General features: G+C 45.0%; 1 protein-coding gene across 2 annotated transcripts in view; it reads right to left on the reverse strand.

Annotated features, from left to right (window-relative positions):
- Positions 1 to 7694: 7694 nt before the first annotated feature.
- The window catches only part of LOC145319792 (sodium/mannose cotransporter SLC5A10-like), a 51338-nt gene continuing 46396 nt past the window's right edge, over positions 7695 to 12636 (reverse strand). The window contains exons 24-27 of one of the 2 annotated variants that reach the window (XM_080162146.1): positions 11965 to 12068; positions 11535 to 11643; positions 9987 to 10022; positions 7695 to 8694 (exon numbers count right to left, since the gene is read on the reverse strand). In XM_080162146.1, coding sequence (XP_080018272.1) covers positions 9991 to 10022; positions 11535 to 11643; positions 11965 to 12068 — 245 coding nt within the window. In that variant the 3' untranslated portion in view covers positions 7695 to 8694; positions 9987 to 9990. Of the gene's footprint in view, positions 8695 to 9986; positions 10023 to 11534; positions 11644 to 11742; positions 11830 to 11964; positions 12069 to 12636 lie in introns of those variants that run through there. The other variant, XM_080162147.1, reaches the window with a different exon arrangement.

Here is a 12636-nt window from a genome sequence, read left to right on the forward strand (position 1 = left end):
TAAAAATATATACAAACGATAATGATTCAATGGAATCCTAGTGGTGAGTATCTTCTTAGGGTTGATGGGCTCCCAATGTGGGATAGAAGGCAGAGGCTGCCTTGGGTTGGATACGTTGGTCAGCGCCGGCAGGTATCAGGTTTGGTGGTGGCACATTTGTTGCTGGGACGGTCAGCAGTGGGACCTGCGGGTTGTTGTTGGCAGCGGCTGGGGCACTGGCTGCCAGGTTGAGTGTCTGAGCAGCGGCCTGTCCTCCTGAGGGGCCGCGGGGCCTGCCAGAAGGCGGTCCTGGTCTACCTGGGCGGTCATGCCCGCTGTCCGTTGATTTCATAGACACCATTTCCTCGGCTGCTTCCCTGCCGATGGGAATGGCATCCCAGTCCACTGAAAAGTCCCGGGACTTGGCATGGTTGAGCCTGGCTCTAGCCATCGCCTTCTTATACAAGGCTGGGTGGTACAGGAACACTTGTGATATCGCATTCAGGGCTGCCCGGACTCCTCCTTGTGCTGCTGCCAGAGAAATGATGGTGAGGTCCCCCAGCAGTTTGAGGATCAGCAGCAGCAAGCACAAGATGGCGGCGCCATCTCCCCACTCGTGGATGGCTTGTCTAAATCCTGCCCAGACATCCAGGGCTGCCTCTCCTTCCTCCGCCAGTCGGTCAATGTTGTAGGACACTATCCCATGGTCTCCTGTGGCCGAACAGCTGCCTTGCTGAACGCAGGAGCCATAGGATAGGCCGGTCAGCATGGCACTCTTGTATGCTGGGAACGCCAGCAGTTGTTGCCAGTCGTTCAACTCAGCCTGTGAATACAAACCACCTGAACTGAAGTCATCTAAGGGGTCTGTCAACAACTGCTTAGGCGTATCCAGCGGGGGTGGCCTTTTCTTGGGAGCAGGGGTTAACTCTATCCAGCCTTCCTCTGCGTGCACAGTCAGGGGGTAGGTGGAGGAACAGGGAATCTTGGTGGCGTGCTCACTGTATACCCGCGTCACGGCGTCTACAAAACCTGTGGGCTCCACTGGCACTTTGTCCCAACACTCCTTGTGTTCGCGGACAACATACTTGTGCCTTTGGCAGGTCAGCTGCAGCAGGATGTCTCCCCTCAGTACCGAGAACGTGCTCCCCTGGACACGCACCGGGTGGGCCGGATCTAGTTGCTGGAGCTTCCAGCAGTTGGCCGCTACTTCTTCTGCTGCAGTGCTCCTCATGCGGGTTTCCAGGGTGAATCCAATATAACCTGCATGGATCTGTGCTTGGAGGGGAACGTCAACATCCCTGGCCGACACTCGGGGCAGCGCAGCCGCGGCTGGGTCAACTGCCACAAACAGCGCTGGATGGTTGGTGGCATGGGCCTCGAAGTCGCAGTTCACAATTGAGGTGGGGCTGGTCATGTTGATGAAAAACTGGGCCTGATGGTCAACCAGATATGCATCCCTCACCAGGCTGGGCTGGAGGCTGCGGATCAGCCTCAAGGGGCAATCTCTTCCCAGGTGGTCCCACACGTAGGTTGCTTCCCCAGTGATACAGGACAGCTCTGAATGGGGACAATCGAGGGTCAGGTGGTCAGACTGGGACTCCACCCGTCCATCCTCCACCACATAGGTCTCCTCCTTGACCAGCAGCCGCCGCTCCTGGAGCACTAATTCATTGCGGTAGAGCTGGCCCTCAAAGTGGACGTCCTCCCCCTCGCAACCCACCCCCTCGGGGCTGTTGACGAGGGCGCCCACTACATCAACGGTGAAGAACAGGGGGTGGTTCAGCTGGAACGTCAGTGGCTGGGTCTTGCCTGGCAACGTGTATACTCGGTTCCTGGCCAGGTCTCGGCACGCTTCTGGGTCTATCTTGGTTGGCCTCATGAGGGTGGGGACCGAGGTCACCTTGAGGTGACCCCATACCCCACACCTGAATGTCCACTGGGACACGGTGAGCTGACAGCTGAACCCAGTGGTTTCCCTCACCTTGACTTGCTGCAGGACGTGGATGTCGTGGCCCAGGGGCACCTCCTGGTGTAGGGGCTCCGTGTCACACATCTTTTCTTTGTTGTAAGACGTGACATGGGTGGGGTTGGCACAGTCCCACCCCACCAGGACGTAGCTGGTTGTAGGCCACACGGCTGCCAGCAGGAGGCCCCACAGGACCATCCACCAATGGGAGAGGCTTCCAGGTAACCATCTTCCTCGTGCACGCGGCTGGGGATCTCCGGCTCTGGTCACGGCTGCTTCTTGGGGCTGGACACGGCTGGGCTGCTCCTGGCTAGACACAAATTTCCATTGAGCGTTATCTGTATGCGGCCGAGGCACCCCGATACCCTCCCCAATGACAGACTGGCAAGCGACTGGCACTTGCCTGGGTGTCGGCTCCCCTAGCCCTAAATGCTCCCTTCCCTGGTCCAAGGCATGCCCAGTGGCATGGGGCTGAAGTGCATGTGGCACAGGCTCGCCCTTACTCAATGCCCTCCCCTGCCCTAGGAACTCAGGTGCATGTGGCACAGGCAAGCCCTTATTTTCCCAATTTTCAATCTCCCCAGCCTCAAGTGCAGGGGGCACAGGCAAGGCTGGGTGTTTACAAGGTTTTGGATTCAATACATTTAACAAATTCAACTTATCCTGATGGTGAGCCGCTGGGTTCCCTTGGCTGGTAGAGAGCTCTGGATGGCATGTAGCTGGACTCTCCCTGCAGGCTGGTGGCGCTGGCTGGCTTGTAGCTGGGCTCTCCCTGCAGGCTGGTGGCGCTGGCTGGCTGGGGGTGACGGGTGTCACCCCTTCCTCTGGGACCGCTGGCTCGTTCCAGGACTCAGGTCTCTCGGTGGCGGCGACGGTTGTCGCCCCAGACATCAGGTTGGAGGCTGGCTCGTTCCAGGATCCAGGTATCTCGGTGGCGGCGACGGTTGTCGCCCCAGGCACACGGTGGGAGGCGCTGGATAGCACCCCCCCATCATCCCAGGTGGCGACGCCGGGTGGCGTCCCATACATCGATGCAGAGGTGCTGGCTAGCACCTCCTGCCTCTCTCGTTCAGCGGCTGCCAGGGCCTCCCCATACACCGTCTCAGGGACGCTGGGCAGCGCCCCTCCACTCTTGCTGGGTAGGCTCAGTCGGGCAGGTTCCATCATGTTGAGGCTGAAAGGCTGGGGCCTCAGCACCTCTGGCTCGGCTATGTTGTTGGGCTGTATCAGCTCTGGCCCCAGATGGTTAAGACTGAAGCCTAGGCCAACCCGGTTGGGTTCAGCCGCGCCGCCCAGTACGTTGATCCTAGCTGGGACAGTCCCGAACTGCGGCATCCCATCGGCTCGGTCCGCAGCTCTGGAGGCGGCTGCTTGCGGTGGTGGTGCTGGGGGCGCGCTCCCTTCCATATGGGCCACTCTGCTGGGCTTCCCTGGAGGGGCACCTTTGTCGGCGGTGCGCCTGCGGCTGGCTACCTGGGCCCAGTCAGCTCTACACTCGGCCGCCGTGTGGCCGTCATAGTGGCAACGCTCACACTTGGCAGAACGGTCACGGCGTGGCTGGGTGCGTCTCTCCTCTAGGCTAACTTCCACAGGCGTTGGACAGTCTCGAGCTCGGTGGCCTCTCCCCTGGCAGCGGTAGCAGCGGCCTGGAACCTTGTCATCTGGAGCGACCTTCCCCATCTGGTGGAGACCCGGAGCCAAGGAGCCAATCTCCATTGGCTCCGACTCGTCATATTGGGGCAACTGGATGCAGGCAGATCCAGTCAGCCCGTCGGTCGAGTCCACTAAGCACACACCTTCCTTCAGCTGCTTAGTAACCATGGTCACTGTGAACATGGCCTTGCGAGTGTACTCAGGTTCATCATGAGGCGTTTTACATTGGCGTTACGAATTCCACGGTTTAATTCGTCCACCAACAATTCAAGATCCTCATGATTGTAGGCGTCCCTATACAAGGCGCACTTTGTTGATATGTACGCCTGTATAGGTTCTGTCGAGTGTTGCTTGTAGTCCCTAAACGCTTGTTTAAGCGTTTGGGACTCAAAAGCAGGGCGAAATAACAATTCACACTCGGTCTTGACCTGCTCGTAGGTCAAGGCTTGGCCTGCCTCGCCAAACAGATGGGACGCCATTTCCGCCGCTTGCCCTACCAATGACAGTAGTAGGGCGTTGCGGCGGTTGAGGGAATCATGAGGTGGCACGCGGTAAGCCGCCCATGACATCTCCAGTCGGCGGATATGTGCCGACCAGGACTGCTTGGGCGGCCCTCTATACTCCGGCAGATTGCTCAGCATCAGCTTGCGGTACTCGGCTGGGGCCGGCTGAGGGTCATCCTGGAGCCATCCTGGGGCTTGGTCACCTCCTGGGACTTGATGCTGGTCCATTAGGTCAACGGTGAAACGGCGGGCACAAAGTTATACAGGACTACAATGAATGGGTTGTCACTTGAGGCTTCCTAGCCTAACAGCCAACACTGTTTGTATCACTAGGTTGGGAGTTTTAGTTGCAAAGGTATAACTTAGCTGTACTTATCAATAGTAGGTGTTGAGGTAGATAGATGTTGAGGGTCTGAACTGCTGTCAGGAACTGATTGGGTTTTCCCTTATCACACTAGAGCTAGGAGGAAAGAAACTTGCAATTCTTTATTTGCTAAAAATACCCCTGTTAGATGCTATGGAGTAGCTCTGCTCTGGTGTGAAAGTGTGTGTGTGTGTGTGTGTGTGTGTGTGTGTGCGTGGAATCTTCTGTCCTTGTAACGCGCGTTCGCGCCGTCAAATCCGCGCACACGGGGAAAACGCGCTCTCACCCCTCAGCTCGCTCCCTCATTGGTCCGCTTCGTCCGTTGGATTTATGATGTTTTCCGCACTTTGTTGCGCTACCCGTGAATGGCGCTCTGTATATCCGATCGCTAGCTCCACACTACAGACGGACTTAGCCTAGTGTGGGTAGGAAGGGGGAAGCGCGTGAGGGGACGGGGGTAACTCCGTCCGTTCCCACTGTGAGGGAGGGGGTAACTGTGTGCTGGTGTAATGGGGCCTCTGCTTCTTAATCTTAGGCTTATCTGTTATATAACCCTGATTGTATTTGTCTTCAAATGGAGAGGGGCCCCCTCCCCTTCCCTTGGAATAAGGGGTGTATTTGTTATTGTGCTGTGGGCTTGAGATTGTTTTGATTATATTACATCTAACTTTTATTGCTGTCCTTATCACAATTGCATAACAGATTTGTTGACCAACTCTGTTCTATTTTTAGCTGTTATCACAATAAACAGTAATCCAAGCCTGTTCTATTCTTAGATTTATCACAACACAACAATTTGTTTGCCAAGCTTTGCTCATAAATCTATTGTTTGGTCATCACATTAGGGTGGTAATCCCTGCAAATGTGATATAATATCTGTCTTCTAGATGGGTGGCTGCGTTGTAGCTTCTCAGGATACTCGGGGTTGACGTAGTTTTTTCTCTGTTCTGGTGCACTACACCCGTATGTTAGCTCGCAGCTTGCAGCTATGTGGCATGTTTCAGCCTATCGGCGGCAGGGAATGTCCCGTCCTGCTAGCGCCACTGGTTCGGATCCTGCTATTTCTTGCAGTAAAGTTGGCCTATTTTCAGCCGTCTACACGTATTTGGCTTGTTTCAGCCGGTCCGCAGGCCTGTTTCAGCCCTTTTGGCGCTCAATTCTCCGTTAGATATCAGCGCTGCTCGCGGTTATTCGTCAGATTTCGCTGTTTTGCTTCCACAACTGCTGGATGCAGAGTTAAACTTTGCTGTCCAGGGTGGGTAATTCAGGTTGCTTGCGTCAGTTTTGCCAGATTCACTGCTGGGAGTACCTTAGCCTCAGATGCGCGTCTGCTCTACACTTGTGGTTCGCCGTAATCTCACACAGCTGTCACCAAAGTTGTGGTATCCGCCGAGGATCAATGGCAGACACCGGAGTTCAATTAGATTACGGCAGTGTGACAGACGTGGACACCTTACTATAGAGAAGCTACGCTTCTCTAGCTTTCACTAGATAATGATCAACATCTACTTTCAGTTGTCACTTTATTGAAGGGTTAAGAGATACTGCAGTTATATACAACAAACAATAATTACATGGATAGGAATAAATGATCATAACATAAAAGCATAAATAATACATATACAATGGTCAGTTTGGGCAATAATGATTCCCCCATCCCTGGAAAGGGTGGGGGAGAATTAAGAATACAGTTAACCATAATAAACATGACAGATTCAAATCATTAATTCTAGGCGTAGGGAGGGGGTCACTAGACCCCTTCCCCAGGACTCGGGGGAGGGCCATTGACCCTCCACCGAACCCCAGATCAGGGGTGCCATAGACATGGCTCACGGTTGCCGAATACCACAGCAACTCTAAATCGTTACCGCAATGTCCATTTAAAACATGTTCATTTTTAACCCTTTGACAACAAATTTTCATGTGATATAATTATCCTATTCATTAGATTTTTTTAATAATGTTTCTATTACAATAAGGTAAATGTTGTAAGACAAGCATCTCTATAGTCTCTATATAATAATAAGTCACAAAACTGTAAGTATGTCCTTAAACAATATCCTCTATTCAAGCAGTTTTGCAACAAATATTCTTACAATTTTGTATATACTTATAATCTATATTCTGCTTATTCAGTTCCGATACTCTACAAGTGTAAATATTTGTTTGTCCTATTGTTTCAGAGCTTCGCTTTAATTGATGTTGTCATCCTTGTTTTCCGTCTATAGTCAAATTCATTATTAGCTATTAAAACAAAATATTTAAACAAAATTATTAATTAAAATTAATTAAAAGGGTAAAATTATTTACTAAAATACAAATTTTCACATTCAATTAAGAATAGGTTAATTGTTAATTTTAAATAATTATAAAATTGTCTGTAATTTTGATAAAATAAGAATAACAGGTTTCAGAAGTAGCAGAAAGCGTGGAAATTTTAAGAAAAGTAAATTTTATTACCTCAACTTTGCCGAGTATGGCATGTGTCCAAAATTAAGTCACCGTAATGAATTACGCTCTTCACAGAGGAGCTTGGGTAAGGGCTGCACTGATATTATGTACTTGACTATTGAGTATCCAAACTACCCAATTATCATCCTTCTTACACAACCAAAGGGAAATTGCGAAAATAAATTGCGACTGAGAAATTTGAGTTGCCACATGAGGACTTAAACTCAAACTCTCACCACCGTAACTCAGTGCGTTACCACTGAGCTACGACGCCCCTTATGGACAGATGGTCAATGGACAAAGTAAGTTAAAGAGAATATGCTCATTTTTTCGGGAATCAAAACAGGTTTAGGATCTCTTCTGATATAATCCAAGCCTAGCTAATGTAACAATCAATTCTACAAAAAAAAATCACGAAACCTTTGGAAGTTAGCTGGGGGTATATCTTGTTTTTTCATATAACTAAAGAGGGGTGAGTAAGAAGGGGAGGAAAAGGGGAAGGGATTTGTGGGGAAATTTACTTAGGAATTGTTTGTCAGAATATCATTCCTTTTTCCTGGTTATAATCAATTTCCCTAAGGCGTTACGGACGGACGGACAAACACGATGTTATTTATTTATAGAGTAGCCTCACAACTATACAAAATAGGGTTTTTTAAACAGATACTATACGGTTTACTTAGGTTATAAAATGGTTTTAGGCTATTTACTGCGAATAGAATAAATCCAACGTTCCTAAAAAGACAGAATATAAATGTATATAATCAGAAAAACAATATTGAATTTAAATTTATTTACACTTATACAAAATTAACATATAAACATTTTTTTTCATTTATAACAATACATTTTCATAATAATATTGCATATAATTTGATTTATTAAATTGCATTATTTTTGTGATATGTTTTACATTGTTAAAAGAGTCAAATTAATGGATATAAGAATGTAAACAAGTAGTGCAGCAAAAAAAAAACAAGCTAAAAACATCAAACAGTACAGTCAATCCATTACAGGCATTGTCTATAAATCAATAAATCTTACATCTAAATTTAAATTTTACAATATAGGTACATTTTCCGGATCATGGAAAGACAACGAAGTAGTGGGTTTCGTCATATTTTCACAGTAGTTTATTTAAGTTTAGGTTAATGTTTATGATTGTCCGCAGGGTTATGAAATTGGCCCTGAGTGAAATAGGAGAAAAGCTACTGTGAAAATAGGACGACACCCCCCACTTTGTTTTCTTTCTATGATTCCATTTTTCTAACTACTAAAAAATAATTACTATTACAAAATATTGCATTACTATTTTTCCAGAGAGAGGCGGGGAGGGGACAATAGACTATAAAACTAGTTTCTGCCTCTGGTACCTTAATTGTTGTTAATTGAAAAAACTAAAACAGGTTAAAAAAACATTTTCTAACATTTCACCAATAATTTCACAGCACCCAAAAATGTGATGATGGAAAGAAAACGGAGTGGTGGGTTTCTTCGTATTTTCACAGTAGCTTTTGATAGGTTATTTCATGTAAGGTTGTTAAAATGTTAATGATTGCCCCGCAGGGTTAGAACCTCTCCCTCGCAGGGAATTGAAATGGGAGAAACGATACTGTGAGAATACGACAAAAGCCGCTACTACGTTTTATTCCAATGATCCAAAAAATGAATTTGTTTATACTAACTGGGAGGAAGATTAATTTATCGCCCATTGTCCTATAATTCCCCGTTTCCCTGATTTTCTCTAGACATAGATCCTGATTCAGTTTCTCTCGAATCTTGAGTAGGCAATCACTTCCGCATATGTTTCATATTATTATCAAACTAGCAGCTACGCCTCTAGAGGTATCTAGAGACACTTGAGGGCAGAGGGGCGGAAATTCGACCCTACACTTTTAATTTTTCGTTTGCGACGAACCCCAAACTGTCCCACTTTGAGAAAGACGATTCCAGTGACGTCATATACTTCGGGAAAGAAAAAGGGAAGGGGGGAAGAAAATCTCTTCAAAAGAGGTGGGAGAAAAGGGAAGAGATTTTCTTCCCCCCTTCCCTAAACGTATATGACGTCACTGGAAACGTCTTTCTCAAATTGGGACAGTTTGGGGTTCGTCTTTGTTTGCTTGTGTTATTCTTAGGAGGGTAAAAGTATCCTTTCCCAAAAAAAGTTATAAACCTTCCCTGGAACAATCATTGCAAATGAGAACTGTATCGGTTCGCGGTTACAAATATCCATGTCAGTAGAGAGAAAGAAATAGTCAGACAGATAGACATCCTGTTTTTTTTTATAAAAGGATTGCCAGAATCGCATATTTTAACAAACACACACAGCTTTTACCCCCATAACCTTTTATGTTTTACACCAATCCTATTAATTTGTATATTTTTGCGCGACTGATAGAATGTAATATACTAACAGCTACACTCCCTAAAGGCCTCAAGGGGCACTTCAGGTGTGTGGAGGGGGGGGGTGATAGAACCCCCCCCCCATTTCTATCATAGTTTCTAAAAGATTGGGATGAATAATTTTTTCTAGGTGCAATTTCTCTTGGGAGGGTGGTGTAATTACCCTCCTCAAAAATAGTTATAAACCTTCCTAGATCTACAAGAGGCTTTAAAGTAAAGTAGAACCATATCGATTCAGCGGTTGGTGAGATCCTTCGCTACAGACAAAAAAGCATTGTAATTGTAATCTATAATACAAAGTAGAATGATGTCTGTCCGTCCATCCGTCTGTCCGTCCGTCTGAAGCTTAAGATCTCGGTAACCACTGAACCGATCGGATTCTACTCTTCAGGGAATATACCTACTGGTCCTGTGGTGGTTGTAGGCTATTTTCTTGGGGGGTGGGACACCCCTAACCCCCCCCCAAAAAAAAAAAAATCCCCCCTCATTTTTTTTTTGCAGGAGATATCCTTGGTCCTTTTTTTGCAGGAGATTTCCTTGGTCCTTCTTATTTTTTATTTTTTTTTAAGAATTTCACTTTAACTTTTTTATCATCTCTTGGGGCAAAGCCCTTAGAGGCTAGGGGCGAAGCCACTAGCAGAATAATAAGCGGAAGTGAATGTCACACCTGTTTAAGCATAGAAGCCCCAGAAGAACATAGCAACTGAAAATAAAAAAATAATATTTTAAAATCGAAGCAATAATACAAGTAAGATGCGTTCGTCCGTCCGTACGTCGTTTAATAAATTACAGATCCTAGTGGACCGATAATTTTAAAAGTAGTCTTTTCAACACCAAAATTATTCTTATACAAATAAGTTAAATCAATAAGTCCCCGAAGTTTTGTAATAACGTTTTCTTTTTGTTGGCTTCACAACTTTGGGAACTTTTATTGAATTTTAATTGGTTGGTTTATTGAGCGTCCAAAAGTTTCAACCACAATTGTAATCCACAGAAGGGGTAATTTTGTATATTATCATAGGGGATATGCATCAATTGTCTTATCCCTTTAGATCCCTGTTATTTGCCTCTGTACTTGTGTACGTTCTTGGGCTACTAGGTATCTATCCACCATCTTTTGAAATTAAACATAAAAGAAATACAAAGAGTTGTTATTTATTGGAAGAGTAATCCACAACTTCCCCCCCCCCCCTACCCCCATTCTTTATCTAAAAGTGGAAATACAATTTAAGTTTGTTAATTTTAACCGATAGGATAGGTGGATTAGAAACTACCTGCGCTTTAATTGGGTGAATGATGTACGACACTTAAGCTTCTCCAATCAGAGCGCAGATAATTTTCAATCCACCAATCACAGATTTCAAAATTAATCAACTTAAATTGTATTTCCGCTTTTAGATAAAGAATTATACAAAAAACGAATTTTATAAAAAATCCTTAAAATTTGATGCAGTTTTCAAATCTCCCCCTAACATTAAAATTCCTTCCAACTTATATATCCTATTGAACAAGTCCCAAACTTTTATATAATAACTTTTTCATGTAACTTTGGGAACTTTACTGAACTTTGATTGGTTTGTTCATTATTTGAGTGTCCAAACCACTAATTGTAATCTACAGAGGGGTAATTATGTGTATGTGTCATTGGAGATTTACATGAAATTATTGGCCATTGTCCTATCCCTTTAGATCCCTGCATAATCCTTATAATAAAGTAACAGGATGTCTGTCTGTGTGTTTGTATGTTTGTACTGAAGGATCTCGATAACCGCTGAACCGATCAGGTTCTCCTCCTTAACAGGGTAGCTTTTCATAGGTCTCGGTAAGGTTTATAACTATTTTGGGAAGGATACCATCACCCTCCCAAGAGAAATCACAAAAAGATCGAAAAAAAAGATAATTATAGACAACATTTAAAGTGCCACTAGAGGCCTCTAGAGGCGTAGCCGCTAGTAATTCATAACTCATTGAAAAGTAAAGTTAATAAAGTGGTTTGTTTGGTCATTTCAGGAGGGGTCAGAGTATAATATATGGTATATAGCCTAAAACCATCTCGGCACCCATGCGACATCATATAACTATCAGGTACGAACACCCACTGGATGCCTCTAGGGGCACTTGAGGGACTTGGGAATGGGATAGAAGCATAGGATAGAAATAAAAATAGACAAACAGACAGACATTACTTTTATATATAAGAATAGGATGAACCAACCTGACATAAGTAGAACCGCATTCGCGTCCACCATATTCTTTTTCCACTCTGGCTCCCAGAGAGATTCTGCTGCCTCCATCGCCAACTCCTCGCGAGACTTAATTATCACCTAAATAAGAAATTATCTCTATCATTCCCACTCTGGCTCCCAGAGAGATTCTGCTGCCTCCATCGCCAACTCCTCGCGAGACTTAATTATCACCTAAATAAGAAATTATCTCTATCATTCCCACTCTGGCTCCCAGAGAGATTCTGCTGCCTCCATCGCCAACTCCTCGCGAGACTTAATTATCACCTAAATTAGAAATTATCATATCAGCATCGCCAACTCCTGGCGAGACTTAATTATCACCTAAATAAAAAAATTTCTATAATAATACTGCTAAATAGGATAATAAAAATAGGTTTCAACTTTAAGATTAGGTCATACCTGGGTTTCAACTTTGTCTTTAACTGTGGCTCTTTCATCCAACATTTCTACACCACATAAATAGTTCATGTATATCTTCCACGTTGGTAACTCACTTTTGAATGCTGAAATAAAATTTTAAAAAAGATGAAAAATCAAATTATTGGCAATTTGTCGATATGAACAATAAATAAAAGGATAAGACTTGATTCTAAAGAACGTAAAAAGCTGTATGTATGGATAAAAAAAAGTATGTAAAAATCATAAATTGGAACATTGATTGAACCTTTGACAACTTTAATACCTATTGTACTTTTCAACAAATTTGTTAAAAAATAGATAATTTATTTGAATCTAATTATCATCAAATATTTAACCTTCTGGCTATTTACAAAAAACCACAAAACGCAGCTTTTTTATGGTCACCAAGTAAATCGATTTATTGTCCATTGTTTTATCCCTTTAGATCTCTGATATTTATCTTGTGAAAGTACGGCTACTTCCAAACGATACCGTATCAATGTATTAGCGGCTGCGCCCCTAGCATCTTGGGGCTCTATAACTATATTCGAAGGGATATGGAAGGGCAGAAACCATTACCATTACCAGAGTTATCACAGGACCTATAAAAAGCTACCCTGTAAAGGGAACCATTTCGGTCCAGCAGACAAAAAAGCTTACTACTTTATATAC

The sequence above is a fragment of the Acartia tonsa genome, chromosome 5, assembly GCF_053477335.1.
Source record: "Acartia tonsa isolate MP-2025a chromosome 5, ASM5347733v1, whole genome shotgun sequence".
NCBI lineage: Eukaryota > Metazoa > Arthropoda > Copepoda > Calanoida > Acartiidae > Acartia > Acartia tonsa.